The sequence below is a fragment of the Callospermophilus lateralis genome, chromosome 13 (genome assembly GCF_048772815.1).
Source record: "Callospermophilus lateralis isolate mCalLat2 chromosome 13, mCalLat2.hap1, whole genome shotgun sequence".
Taxonomy (NCBI): Eukaryota; Metazoa; Chordata; class Mammalia; order Rodentia; family Sciuridae; genus Callospermophilus; species Callospermophilus lateralis.
The window spans coordinates 104860779-104875101 of record NC_135317.1 but is presented as its reverse complement, the minus strand read 5'-3'; the positions used below and the strand labels follow the sequence as shown (position 1 = coordinate 104875101).

General features: G+C 42.3%; 1 protein-coding gene across 1 annotated transcript in view; it reads left to right on the top strand.

Annotated features, from left to right (window-relative positions):
- Nucleotides 1–14323, top strand: part of Mroh9 (maestro heat like repeat family member 9) — a 138502-nt gene that overhangs the window by 86087 nt on the left and 38092 nt on the right. Inside the window, exons 3-7 of the mRNA XM_077105069.1 lie at nucleotides 1506–1552; nucleotides 5404–5483; nucleotides 6068–6203; nucleotides 6778–6864; nucleotides 10300–10404. Of these exons, the coding sequence (XP_076961184.1) occupies nucleotides 1506–1552; nucleotides 5404–5483; nucleotides 6068–6203; nucleotides 6778–6864; nucleotides 10300–10404 (455 nt within the window). The remainder of the gene's footprint in view (nucleotides 1–1505; nucleotides 1553–5403; nucleotides 5484–6067; nucleotides 6204–6777; nucleotides 6865–10299; nucleotides 10405–14323) is intronic.

Here is a 14323-nt window from a genome sequence, read left to right as displayed (position 1 = left end):
TTCTCCTTTGTCAGCATGGCATTGATGGGTTGAAAATCAAGTAAGGCTGTACAAAGAACAGGGAAAGATAGAGATGCATGTGGGAGAGAGAGAGAGGGATCCACCTGTCAATCTTTATCCATGAAAACATGGAATAGACCTTTGTCCCCAATACCTATAGGACATTCACAAGAGTGAACATGAATCAGACTAGACATTTCTATATAAATTCCAAACAGTAGACTAGCAGACATAATCTCTGATCACAAAGCAAAGAAATTTAGAAACTAACAAGTTTAATGTACTTTTATTTTCTACTAATACTGTATGGTACTTCCATAAAGGCGTGGAGAGTGGGGCTGGCTTTCTGTTTCTCACATCAAGAAATTAGCTACATATCTGTTTGTTTAAGAATTGTTATCGGCCAATTTGGAAAGCAGTATGGAGATTTCTTGGAAAGCTCGGAATGGAACCACCATTTGATCCAGCTATTCCACTACTCGGTCTATTCCCTAAAGACCTAAAAAGAGCACACTATAGGGACACTGCTACATCCATGTTCATAGCAGCACAATTCACAATAGCAAGACTGTGGAACCAACCTAGATGCCCTTCAATAGACGAATGGATAAAAAAAATGTGGCATTTATACACAATGGAGTATTACTCTGCATTAAGAAATGACAAAATCATAGAATTTGGAGGGAAATGGATGGCATTAGAGCAGATTATGCTAAGTGAAGCTAGCCAATCCCTTAAAAACAAATGCCAAATGTCTTCTTTGATATAAGGAGAGTAACTAAGAACAGAGTAGGGAAGAAGAGCATGAGAAGAAGATTAACATTAAACAGGGATGAGAGGTGGGAGGGAAAGGGAGAGAGAAGGGAAATTGCATGTAAATGGAAGGAGACCCTCAGGGGTATACAAAATTACATACAAGAGGAAGTGAGGGGAAAGGAGGGAAAATATAAGGGGGAGAAATGAATTACAGTAGAGGGGGTAGAGAGAGAAGAGGGGAGGGGAGGGGGGAGGGGGGATAGTAGAGGATAGGAAAGGCAGCAGAATACAACAGACTCCAGAATGGCAATATGTAAATCAATGGTTGTGCAACTGAAGTGATTCTGCAATCTGTATATGGGGTAAAAATGGGAGTTCATATCCCACTTGAATCAAAGTGTGAAATATGATATATAAAGAACTATGTAATGTTTTGAACAACCTACAATAAAAATTAATTAAAAAAAATTTAAAAAAAAAGAATTGTTATCAAGTATAGATTTAAAATCTTTGAAATATTTTCTATTTAGTGTTGTTCAGTAACAGCCACAGTGAGCTCATCTGCAGAGTGTGAGTGTGAGTGTGTGTGTTTGTGTGTGAGAGAGAGAGAGAAGAGAGAGGAGGGAGAGAGAGAGAGAGAGAGAGAGAGAGAGAGAGAGAGAGACTCTAGCTTCCAGGTGGGGGTTAGTCCCACTGAGGTGAGACAGGCTGTGCTTGCTGCTGTTAACCAGTCCCCTCCTCTCCAGCAGTGAGTGGCCTCCAGATTCTGCAGTCCAAAATGAAGTGGCACCACCTGGTACGTGACATTCTGTAGGACATCGTGGTAACTGAGATCTCCCGAGGGAGAACTCGTTCGCTGACTCTTACATGGATGTTACAAGTAACATTTTCGGGTGCATGAGTGGGGGGAAGGACACAGGCAAGCTGGCTGGACCCAGCTTTGCCCTCGGCCCCCCTGCAGAGCTCTGCTCTCGCCAGCCCACTGTGCCGGGAAGTGGGGAAGTGGCTTCGCACTAATGCAGAGCGCTGAGGTGTTGACCCCTCCTGCGGTTCCTCCACCCTCCGACTCCCAGGGCCCGCCCAGTCTCACATCCTCTGCTCCCATCCTGGGGACCCCTCTCAGCCAGCTCGGCCCCCGCCCAGCCTCAATGATGGTCTCACTCCCCAGTTTGACAGCCTCATGACTTGCTTTATTCCTTTTTTGTTTATCTTATTCTGTATTTTTTTCCTTAGACTTTTGGACAGTTTGCTTGTCTGTCATCCCTGGAGGACAGAGATTGTGATTACCTCTCTCTGTGTTCCCTACAATGTGACACAGTGCTGTCATTGTAGGTATTTATCTAGCTTTGTAAAAACTGGATTGAAATCTGGAGCCTTTGATAAAACCTACCACCATTTTTATATCTAAGTTTAAATTGACACAGAAGGCACAGGGAAAAGCTACCATAAGATATGCAATTTTTCTGTCTTAGAAAGAAGAATGGGCCCATGTGGCGGTTAAACCATGTGTAGACCATTTCTTTAGGAGTCTGTGGTCAAAGTCAGTGATAATTATAAAACATGGATAACTTTTTTGATGGACAGGTTCACTTTGCCTGCCAGGATAGGAAGACACTTGACAATAAAACCTGCTGTTCAGTGATGTTTCATCACTTTCAAATTGTTAACACCATTAGAGACCAAATGTACAGTTTAGCATTTCATTCGCTCAGTTATTCACTTATTTAAAAAATATTTATTGAGTATCTACTATATGCCAAATATTATGCTATCATTTTGAGACACAAAGTAGAACTCAAACATTAGCCTCAAATTGCTTAGAGTCCAATGGAAGAAAAATAAAATAAGTCAGTATTAGAAATTGCTGTAAGCTGTGGGGCTGTTACAGTAGGCAGGGTGACAGAGGTACACTTACTTAGAGGGAGCTTCTACTTAGCTTCAGGTTAGGGAAGACCTGGCTGGATTTTGAGAATGAGTGGAGCACCCAGATGAAGGTCAAGTACCTCAGGGAAGGAACCTGGGAAGGCTCAGGGAAAGAAACCAGTAACATACATTGCAGATTTTAGGTATGATTCTCCAGAAATAGATGCTAAGATAGAGACTTGCATCCAGGAGATTTGCTGGATTTGCTCCTGGGATCAGTTCCTGGGGAGGAGGGGTGGAGAAGGCAGTCTTGCAGGTGGAGGAGCTGAAATACTGGGAAGTGCAAAGCAGGCTTCAGCTACCCCCACAGGAGCTTTGGAGTTAAGGTGACCTTCGCTTTGCCCTTGGAGGCAAAGGGGCTGAGCCTTTATGTCACCCAGGCATCAGAGTCAGGTTGCCAGAGGGGACAATTGACTGGGGGAAGTTTCAGACCTGAGAGAGCTCTCAGCTCCCAACACGCCCAGCTGCTGGGGAAACAGGGTTTCAGTCCTGAGGTGGAGAGGGCTGGTGCAGACAGAGGTTGCATAGCGTCCATCCCAAAGACAGATGGCCCAGAACAGACCTCTGTGGGGGTACTAGGAGCTGTGGATGGGTCGTGGGCACAGACCCAGTCGTGAAGGTTCCTTTGGGTTTGCTGAGAGGGCCGAGCTGTGGGACCAGCTGCATCAAGGGAGTTGAATTGCTCCAACAGCAGGGGAGGTGCAGAGTGACAGACTCTTCACAGGCGAGAGGCACAGGGCTTCTGGGGAGCCCTGCGAACGGACGCATCAAGTGGGCTTGTGCTTCCAAAGCTTAAAAACCAGGAACAGTGGGAACTGCCCCAAACACATAGCTGGGTCTTGAAAGGGAAGCTTTCCTAAGGGAGCACATTCCTGGTCGCAGAGTCGGAAGTCACAACCCACAGGAAGGAAGCAAGAAATGGCACGCGCGCGTGCGCGCACACACACACACACACATTTTTTCTAGTTCTAGAGCTGCAACCCTAGAAAAAAGGCAGGGAAGATGAGGGAAGGAATAACCTTCCTTGTTCCAAAAAATAGCTGAGCACCTTTCACCCTCACAAGATCCCTCTGGGGTAAGTTCTGCTGCTATCCCCATTTTTAAATGAGGAAACTCAGGCCCTAGGTGACCTGCCTGTGGTCACGTAACCACAAGTGGCAGCCCCAGGACTGGCTGAGGTTGTGACTCAGTGGTAGAGCATTGCCTAGCCTGTGAGGCGTTCGATTCTCGGCACCACATATAAACAAATAAATAAGTAAGGTCCATCAATAACTAATAAAAACTAGAAATAATAATGTTATGAAGGTTAAGATTTTAAATAAACAGGATTATAATTAACAATAACCCTGGGGTTGTTTTAATTGCTCAAAGACATGGGAAATCCTTGAAATGAGAATAATCTGTAAGGGAGACAGCCACCTAGCAGGGAAAGGTGGGTGAGGGGGTTGTCAAAGAAGAGGGACAGGGCACTGTGGAGCCATTCCAAGAGGAAATAGGAGCCCTTCCTCGTGTACCTGGAGGTGGAGGTATATACTGGGGGATAATAACCCTTTATCAGATATATGGCCTGCAAATATCTTATCCCATTCCACAGATTACCTTTTTATCTTTTGACCCATTTTTTTTTTTTTTTTGCAGAAACTTTAGTTTGAGAAAAAAAAATCTTTATCAGATATATGGCCTGCAAATATCTTATCCCATTCCACAAATTACCTTTTTTATCTTTTGACCCTTTTTTTTTTTTTTGCAGAAACTTTAGTTTGATAAAAAAAAAAAAAATCTTTGTTTATTTTTGTTTTTGTTGCTTATACTTTTGGCGTCACCTCTCCTCCAAAAAATATCAGTGTCAAAACCAATAATAAGAAGCTTTTTCCAGTCATCTATTAGGAGTTTTATAGTCTTCATCATACACACAAGCCTTTAGTCCACCCATTTAACTTTTGCAGGTGGCATAAGGTAAGTGTCCAAGCTCACTCCTCTGCGTGTGGACAATGCGACCCCCAGACACCGTTTCCTGGGAGCACATCCTTTCCCCAGTGTGTGCTCCTGGCACCCACCATCTATGGGCGGGTTAATCTCTGGACCCTCAATTCTGTGTTGCCTATGAGTCTGTTTTTATGCCCAGCTATACCATTCTAATTACTGCAGCTTGATAGTAGAGTTTGAAAATAGAAAGTGATGTCTCCAGCTTTTATTCTTCCTTCTCTAAACGGTTTTAGATAATTGAGGACTTCTCAAACTTCGTATAAAAAATATAAATTCCTAATTGGGTATCTTTAATTACAACTTTTAATGGTTACAAAATTAAGTTATACAGCCGCCCATTGACCTGGATATGATTCTTACTCTATGGCATGAATGTGGTCATTCTTCAGGAAGGCCTGTCTTAAATTGCCGTGCTGGCATTTTTATAGGTAGACGCTACACCTGTAGATTGCACTTGACAGTTACAGAAGTATGTGAGAGCACACCTGGTAAAGAGCACCCCCAACAAAATACTACTATCTGCAAATGCTCACTATAAAAGCACAGCGGTTGGCTGTACAGACCACCATTTAGGCCAAAACACTACTGGAGGATGAAATTATAGTTTTTCTAGTCTCGATACTTCTACAAACTCTTGGGATTACTTTTTAGTCTGTTTTGGTGCCTTGGCTTGGTGCAGCAGGGACCACACAGGATGTTGTCTGGTTTGTAATTGCTCATGTTTTTCATGGTACTTAGGAGAATGCAATTAATGAACTATGGAATGCCTTTGCGGGCCTGCTGTGTCATCAGTCCATGGTCCTGGCCATCAACTCCAGGTAACGTGAACACTCTCTGATTTCACTAATTGAATATCTTTGAAATGGCATATTTAAAAAAAATAATAATTGTGAGAAATAAAAATTGACTCAAAATTCCATCATCCTGATTTAGCAACTCTTCTTTCTTACACTCTCCCCAATCTTTCTATACCACATGGATAAGCAGATGGTCTTTCTAGTTGAGGATGGGCAGTTTTCCTTTGTTGTTACCTTGAAAGATGCATGCCCATATCAAAAATATTAAAATATAAAAAAACATGGTATCATTGACTAGGAAATAGTGGCACCATACAGTTAAATGATCTCAAACCTTAGTGTGGGTTTATGGGCTCGGTCTTTACATTATTGAGTTCATGGAGAAAGATGTTCCAATTTCTAAATAACTTAATGTAGATTATATTTGTGAATAAATTGATTCCTTAATGTTTAGGGCATCATTGCTAAGAGAATATTTAAGATCCATCTATCATCTGGGTTTTACTTTCTCGTATACCCTCTCTCATCATTAAGGAAAAAAGTCCATAAAGTTAAATTACATTTGAAATCTCACCCATTTAATAGTTAGACCTTTTTCTTGTCAGCTTTGTGGATCCCGTACTGCAGTATGAAACTCAGCTGAACGTAACTGAAACATCCTTTAGAATGCTATTAGCCCTACCAAACTTTGGAAAGTTGAGAGCACTGGGGATTGGCAACGAGGACCTCGAGGACCAGGAGGTGAGACCCTTCTTCCTTCACTGCACCACAGTGGAGCTGAGGATGCCTCTTGGAAGGATCCAGTCTTTGTTTTCTTCTCCCCTACTTACATATAATGGCATTCTTCAGCACTAACCTACACCCCTAAACTCCTCGTGAATTCTGTGACCCATGGGATTCAGTGGATTATATCGGGGTTATAGAAACAAATCAGTGAAGGTATTTTTGGTCAAAACTGGTTTCACAAGGGCAAGGAGTTTAATGAAAAGTATTGCCCCCCCAAAAAAACCAATAGAAGCAGAGAAAGATGAAAATAAGTAGAGTCCCATCGTTAGGTTAGGAACACCTGAGGTCTCTATTTTCTCAGCATTGCTACACAATGCAATTTATCTCTAAGCTAAAGAAGCCATTTGTGGCTTGGTATTAGGTGAGACTTTATCCACATAGCCACCTCACTCCTTTTTTTACCTTCAGTTTATGGGGAGAACTCAGGACACCCAGATGCTATACTGTATGTATTTGGTAAATTCTTATGTAAGACTGCTGACTGGTTATGTGTTTTTTTTTTTTTTTTTTTTTTTTTTTTGTATTTCAGAGTTTATATCAAAATATTTTACACATATTTGAGGACACTCTTCTGATCTTAGTGTCTAAAGACCTCTACAAACTACAGATCCTAAGGGTAAGAGGAAATAAGCGGTTTTGTTTGTCATAAATATAAAGAGCTCACTATAGTTCACTGACTTCTAATTTATCCTATTTATATATACTTCTAGTATTTGGTGACTGGAATTTGCTTCTTGTGGAGTGAAATTACTCACAAAACAAAATCATTCCCTTTATTTGAGTTATAGAAGTGTAGAGACCAATTTGGGGAGGAGCCATCAACGGCCACCTGAGAAGGCAAGTCTTAGGTGGTGACCGTGGGTGAACACAGGCTAGGGTAGCAGAGACCAGCATTGGCCTCAACTGCCTCCAGGTCCACAGGACAGTGGACCACAGCGTGACGCCCACTCTCAGTGAAGGACATTTCACTTCCATCAGTTCTGGGGTGGGGCGACTCAACAGATCCTCTGTCCTTAAGCATACCATATTCTGTGGCTTGGATATGTCCCTAATTTCCCCCACAGTCCATCTGTCAAGATCTGAATCCCCAACGCAACAGGATTGCACGGCGAGACCTTTGCGAGTTGACGAGATGGTGAGGACTCTTCCCTCACGATTGGATGAATGTCATTATCATGGAAGAGGGTCCTCGATAAATGATGAATCTGCCCCCTCCCCTCCTCTTTCCTGGGTGCTTTCTTCCCCTCTTCTCTGCAATGATGCCGCAGAATGTCCCTCGATTGATGAGGACTTCTTGAAGACATTGATGGGCTTCCAGCCTCCAGTACTGTGAAAAATAACTATCTCTATTATATTCTTTATAAATTACCCAGCCTCAGGTATTCTGTTCTAAAAACACTTGGACTAATAGACAAAATTAATAGCAAGAAGTGAGACTGTCCCTCTAACCAATACCTAAAGACTATTTTCTCAGCATTGCTACACAATGCAATTTACCTCTAAGCTAAAGAAGCCATTTGTGGCCTGGTATTGGGTGAGACTTTATCCACATAGCCACCTCACTCCTTTTTTTACCTTCAGTTTATGGGGAGAACTCAGGACACCCAGATGCATTACTGTATGTATTTGGTAAATTCTTATGTAAGATGTGAAAACTGTTCTGGAGCTGGGTCATGAGGCTGGAAGAGCCAGATGGTGTGAATGGAGCATTAAAGACCATCGTGCTGAGGAGCCAGAAGAAGACAAGAGCCGTAGGGAAAGCCTCAGTCTTCTCAGGGAAAACATAAGTGGCTGTGATCAGAATGCAGGCCATTCTCGGGAGACCTCAGAGAGAAATGAGGCACAAGACATTGGAAACAGGAGTGAAGGTCACCCTTGCTACACAGTTGCAGAGAACTGGAGGAACCATGTCTGCATTCTAGGACTTTTTGGAAGGCAGAACTTAATGATGAACGAGGACACCTGAGAGAGGAAATCTCTATTTAGTATAGAGCTCAAGGTGCCCCGTGACTTCTTTTGATGGCTTGCAGTAAAATGAGAAAAGAGAAAAGAGACTTAAAGGTGAAATTTATAATCAAGGAAATGCAGAATGAAAAGATCTGGAGAACTCTTGGCCTGACCATGTAAAGAATTAAAAAAAAAAAAAAAACAAGTTTGAGAGAGAACATTAAGGGTACATGTTGCTAAGGGACCATATGCTCAAGAGTTAAACATGCATGAAAACCAGGTTCTGGTCATCAATACAATGGGGGAGTGACCTTGAAGGCATTTCAGAGGTAAGCTAGGACCTTAAGGGCAAGGTTTCAAGAGAGGTACCCATAGAAAGAACCTCAGTATTTTCTCCTCTGTACCAGCTGGTGACTTGGCCCTGAATTTCATTCAGCACAGCACCCCTTGCCTGCTTTGGCCATGACTCAGGGAGGCTCAGGTGTGCTCCACTCACTGCTCTGGGAGTTCCAAACCATGAGCCTTGGCAGCATGCACAGTGCTAACTCTGCAAGCACACAGAATGCATGAGCTGTGTGCCTCATGCCACCAATGCAGAAGCATGGTGGCCTCTACTTAGATTTCAAAAGATATCACAGCCAGGCAGAGACTTGTCCCAGTAGCAGACCACTGCAGAGAGCTCCTGTGAGGGCAGAGCCTAGTATAGTTGTACAAGTAGAACCCCTATTGTCCACAGACCTCACCACATGATTCATGTCCCAGCCAGAGAAGACTGCACTGGATGTTTTAGGTTCTTAAATTTTGCATTCCTAATATGGTGGTGTCAGGAGTCTAAAAATACTGGGAATACATTGACTTACCCTACCAGAAACATCCATGAGTTGTGCAAACCAAAGTAAAGAAGACAGATTGGTATCCTTGAAGACAAGAAAGAATGTGAAAGAAAGTAAAAATGAGCTAATTTGTGCTGAATTTGAGCCAAATATTTCTGTGCGTTTGAAATGTTATTCTCCTAAGTGATTATCATTCCCCTCCCGCTGCATGTCCTGCGAACTGCCCCAGGCAGCTCTCCGCTTCCTCTTATTGAGCATTTCATGTTGGGTACCGAGGCTGTGAGTACATATTGTAATCCCTCAAATCATCCCATAAGGAAGCTACTATTATTTCTTCCATTTTTGAGAAAAATAACAGAAGCAATGCTATTGGGGCGAAGCCACCACAACTTGGGAGGTTCCTTATGTCTGGGAACTCCCTGATCCTCAAAAAGAGCTGAAACCTCACTCCCAGAGAAGGCAGAGTGTGACCCCTCTGAGATTTAGAAACCCTTCTGCCTTAGGAAATGGATTTCAGAACAGTGTGCCGCTTGGCAGAGGTGAAGAGGAACAGATTGGCCAACCATTGGCAGAAGTACAATGGCCTCCAACAGGTGGCCTAAGAAGTCTGCTAGGGCTCATTAGCATGTGCAGTCTATTCCCTTCCCAGGGGGAAATACATCCCTGCTCTTGGGATTTAGAACAAAGAGAAGGTACTAAAAGACAGATTTGAATAAAAATTAGCAACAATTTTCTAACTAAACTGCCTCCACTAATGTATTCTCTAACCAAGGATCAGAACATTTCTGGATGGTGAATTTGCAGAGGAATTGGTATCCATGAAGATAAGAAAAGATAACATTTCTGATCAGATAACATTTCAGTTCTCTTTTAAAGCCAAAGATCAGAGTCCATATTCTTTTTAAGGAATATTTGTACTTAGAATATTTGTACTTAAAAAAAAAAAGGAATATTTGCACGTATAGCAACTGATGACCACGTGCAGACCCATGCTGAACTTTCACGATACCTGACAGGAGGACTGCTACAGTGTTTATTAGTCACTTGTTGAATAGAATTAAATAAAATAAAAACCACATGTAGTTACCATAGTAGATGAAGTAGTACACTGGCTGTTTGTTGTCCATTTTTTTTTTTAAGATAACATAGGTCAAGCGTGGATTAATCAAAAGACCATGGGACCCCCAAACTGGTGACTAGCAGGAGGAAATGGAATTTCCTTAGGAAATGGAAATTCCATAGTTCTAAAATGGCTCTTGTTTTTCCAACAGGAAATGGTTTTGTGGGTGAAAGAAGAGCGTTTGTACCTGCAAGAGGCAGCACTGACGATCATCAGCAGGGTGTTATGCTTTGCATCTAAGAAAGTCCTAGGAGATGTAAGTCACACAATGAACAATGGCCCGGTTCTGAAGACTGCCTTTCCAGGGTGCTGCCTGCCATGTCTGAGGTCTTGAGGGTGCTGGGTGTCTGCTTGGTATTACTGGGTCTGCAGTATCTGGAAAGGAGTCAACATTCTGCATGGCTTTAAGTCATGGGAGCAGATTTTCTCAAAAACTGGTAAAGAAGCATTTTTAGAGAAACAGCATGAGCATGTTGGTACCAGGTTTTGCTGACTCTCTGGATTCTCCTCTATGGACCATAATGAATATTATTTTCCACCCTTATCTTCCTCTTTATGTTCTCCTTTTATTTTCCGAAAATATTTGTGAATCATTATCTATTTTAAATTTATACAAGCAATTCTTGGAGCATAAGTCTTGCTTTCCTTTCTTCTCCACTCACATTCCCAGCCTGTTGGTGTGACATGTGTCCACCCAAACCGCTTTCTTTGTCTACATCCTTGTGTGCACGCATGCACACATGGATGCCCTCCTGCTTCTTTAAAGAAGTTACACCGAGTGCTGCAACTTGCTTTCTTCACTGGACAACATGCCCTGCTCATATTTTCATGTTAATATATGCAGCGTAATTTCATTCTTTCAAACATAGTCTGTGCATTCTTGAATATTACAATCCACTGAACTACTTTTCCATTGATGAGTCCAGTGGTGTTTTTCAACTTCAAACAGTAAAAATTGGTTATGTTCATGCAAATCTGTATGTACTTAGTTCAGCTAAGGAAGGCAATGGCTAGATAGATGTGGGGGAGGTCAGAGTTTAGGAACGCACCACTGTCCTCCAATCTGTGTTCCTGTGACTATAAGAATGCCCATCTCCCACACCTTCATAAATGCCAGGGCCTTCTAGACTTACATAATCATTTATTCTCAGAAAGGGCCTCATCTGAGCACATTGCTACCACTACTTTCTTTAATCAACAGGGTCTATCTTACTTTCTTTAATCAACAGGATCTATCTATCTATCTATCTATCTATCTCTATCTATCTATCTTTCTATCTTATATGCCTACATTCAAATATATAAAGTTATTATTTATTTTTGGAAAGGTCTGGTTTACAAAGCTCTTCTTTTGGTTTTAACATAAGACTTACTTATCCATTATCAACAATAGTCAAGATGTAGAATCCACCTAATGCCCACTAATGGAAGAATGGATAAAGGCCACAAGGGTATGTGGGCACCACCCACCCACTCACCCACCCTTCCCCCAAGTGCTCTTAGTCATAATAAAGAAGAAAATTCCATCATTGCAAAAAATACAACTGACCCCAGAGGACACTATATGGCATGAACTCGGCTAGGCACAGCATAGACAGACAATCCCTGCCTGCTGTCCTCACACACACACCCTGAGGGAATCAAACTCATCACACAGAGTGGAACAGTGGTCACCAGGAGCTGGAGGCGATTGGGGTGGAGGAATGCAAGACGTGTTCATTAGAGGGTCTGAAGCTTCAGTTAGACGGATGAATAAATTTTGGAGTGCTAATAATGTATAGCACGTTGACTATGGTTAATCATAATGCATTTTGTACTTGAAAATTGCAAAAAAAATAGATCTTAAAATGTTCTCACCATAAAAAAAATGATATGTGAAAAGATGGATTACATTGGTTAGCTTGATCTAATCGTTTCACAGTGTGTGCATATATCAAAATGTCACATTGGACAAAAATAATGTAATAACGTTTCTCTCTTGTGGATACTGTACATTCAGTCTGTTTCCCAGCTCATGCTGCAGGGATTTTAAAATATACTCTACTAACAGTTTTTCTGATGACTTGAATCATTTCAGGAGTAGTTACGTGTAAAGGGAGTTGGAAATAAACATTTGGGATGCTCCTCATGTCCATTTTCTGGTATTGTATAAACCCCAGACATATCAAAACAAAAATATCTAGACCAGCCTTTAAAATAGCTGAATTGTGACGACTTTGTTTAAAGCCAGCTGGGAGCGTGACAGAATTTACTTATACAGGGAAGCACAGTCCACAGTGTTTCATCGTGCTGATCCCCTATTTCAGCACCCAAAGAGAGATTCAGTGGCTTGTCTAATCCTGATTCTCTGATTTGGGAAGGCAGACCTGCCCCCCAACACCCTCACTTCTAAAATGGCCTGGGGTTCTATACAAATATCTAGAAGGCTCAGCATGGAAAATCTTGCAAGTGAGGCTTGGGATTAAGTACCACTCAAGTCTGTTCTCTGCACAGCTCTTGGGACAATATGCACTTAGCAAGTATTTGATGCCAACTATGTGAAGAGGGCTGTTTGCATGCCTCTCTCTGCATTTGGATGCCTGCATCCTAGCATGGGCTTAGGCAGCAGGTGGGGCTTTGTAGCAAGGGCTTAGCACCCCTCCCTCTTGTCTTTCCATTGCTAGTTGGGTTCATTGCCCCTGAGCCCAGACCTCTCTCCATCCACAAGAAATCAAATGTGTAAATTCGGGTGTGTAGCAGAAGACTCTCATGCATTATTTGAGGATTTCTTGCTTTAACAGGTTTGTATGAAAGACCAGGTGGGATTATCTGCCACTCTGCAATGTTCACCAAGTGCCACCAGGTGGAAGTACATCAGCACATTTTTCAGAACATTGAAACAGCTAGACTCAGCCAGCTCACCACAGTCGTGGAAGCACAGACTTCATTAAGGAAGCTTTCTTATTAATGTCTTCTGAAAATAACTAATTCTGGGGCTTGGATCGTGGTTCAGAGGTACAGTGCTTGCTTAGCATGGGTGAGGCACTGGGTTCGATCCTCAGTACCACATAAATATGAAATAAATAACAATAAAGGTATTGTGTCCACCTACAACTAAAATTTTTTTTTAAATAAAATAACAAAATAATTAATTCAGTGAGATTATTGGATGAGGGGATTATAGGATAAAACAATCTCAAAAATATTGTAAATGATTTAAAGCTGAGCTTCCACAGGCCTGACCTCTGTATCACTATGTCTGACATAAAATAGGCAATTAATTTTTTTGTTCTGCTCTAATTAAACAGCTACCTATTCTGTCCTCTCATGCTATCCATACAATGGAAAAAAACCATTTTCTTCATAAATCATCCTGCCTAGGTCCTGCTCAGCCTCAGAGGCTCCTGTCCTAGCAAAGACTTCCGATTATCATTATATTTTGTCAGAAATATGTTATTAAAGTGATAATTCCCCTCACATAACCCATGTGCCCATCAGGGTAGAGAAACTCCTACACTCAAGGGTTATTCATCCCTCTAATTGAAGTATCAGCTTTCAACAGGAAGAGAAGTGTGAGCTAAGCACATCATCTTGTTGCATTCGCAGAGACTGCTCCTACCTGTGCTCCTTTGGCACATTTGCATTTAGAAATGGGTGGAAGAGTCCCAATTAAATAATACACAGGTGGTCCCTGTGTATTTATCTCCTCTCCCTCCAGAGTCCTCACAAAGTGATAGTAACAGAAAGTTTTAAAGTCTAAAGTCACATCCACAAAGAGGCTTGGTGAAGGCTTTTCAGTGGGCCAGCAATGCCAGCAAACTTCTGGAAGACAGAGGAAAGATGGGAATATAAAAGTCTGTCCACGGAACCAAAGCAGGAACCCATGACCACTAAGGTGGGGTCTGGAGCTGTAAAATCCCAAGCAATGAAGAAGGGAGGGTGTGAAGCGAGGGGTCAAGGGAGGGCTGAGTGCAGGCACATCAGCTGAGCAGTCATTGAAAGCTCAATTAGCACAATCAGAAGGCTCGGCGTCCCCTTCCCCTTGATGCACAAGGAGTTCATCAGCAGACGGAATTCGAGAACTGCCTCCTTCCCTCCTTCCTTCCTTCCTTCCTTCCTTCCTTCCTTCCTCCCTCCCTCCCTCCCTCCCTCCCTCCTTCCTTCCTTCCTTCCTTCCTTCCTTCCTTCCTTCCTTC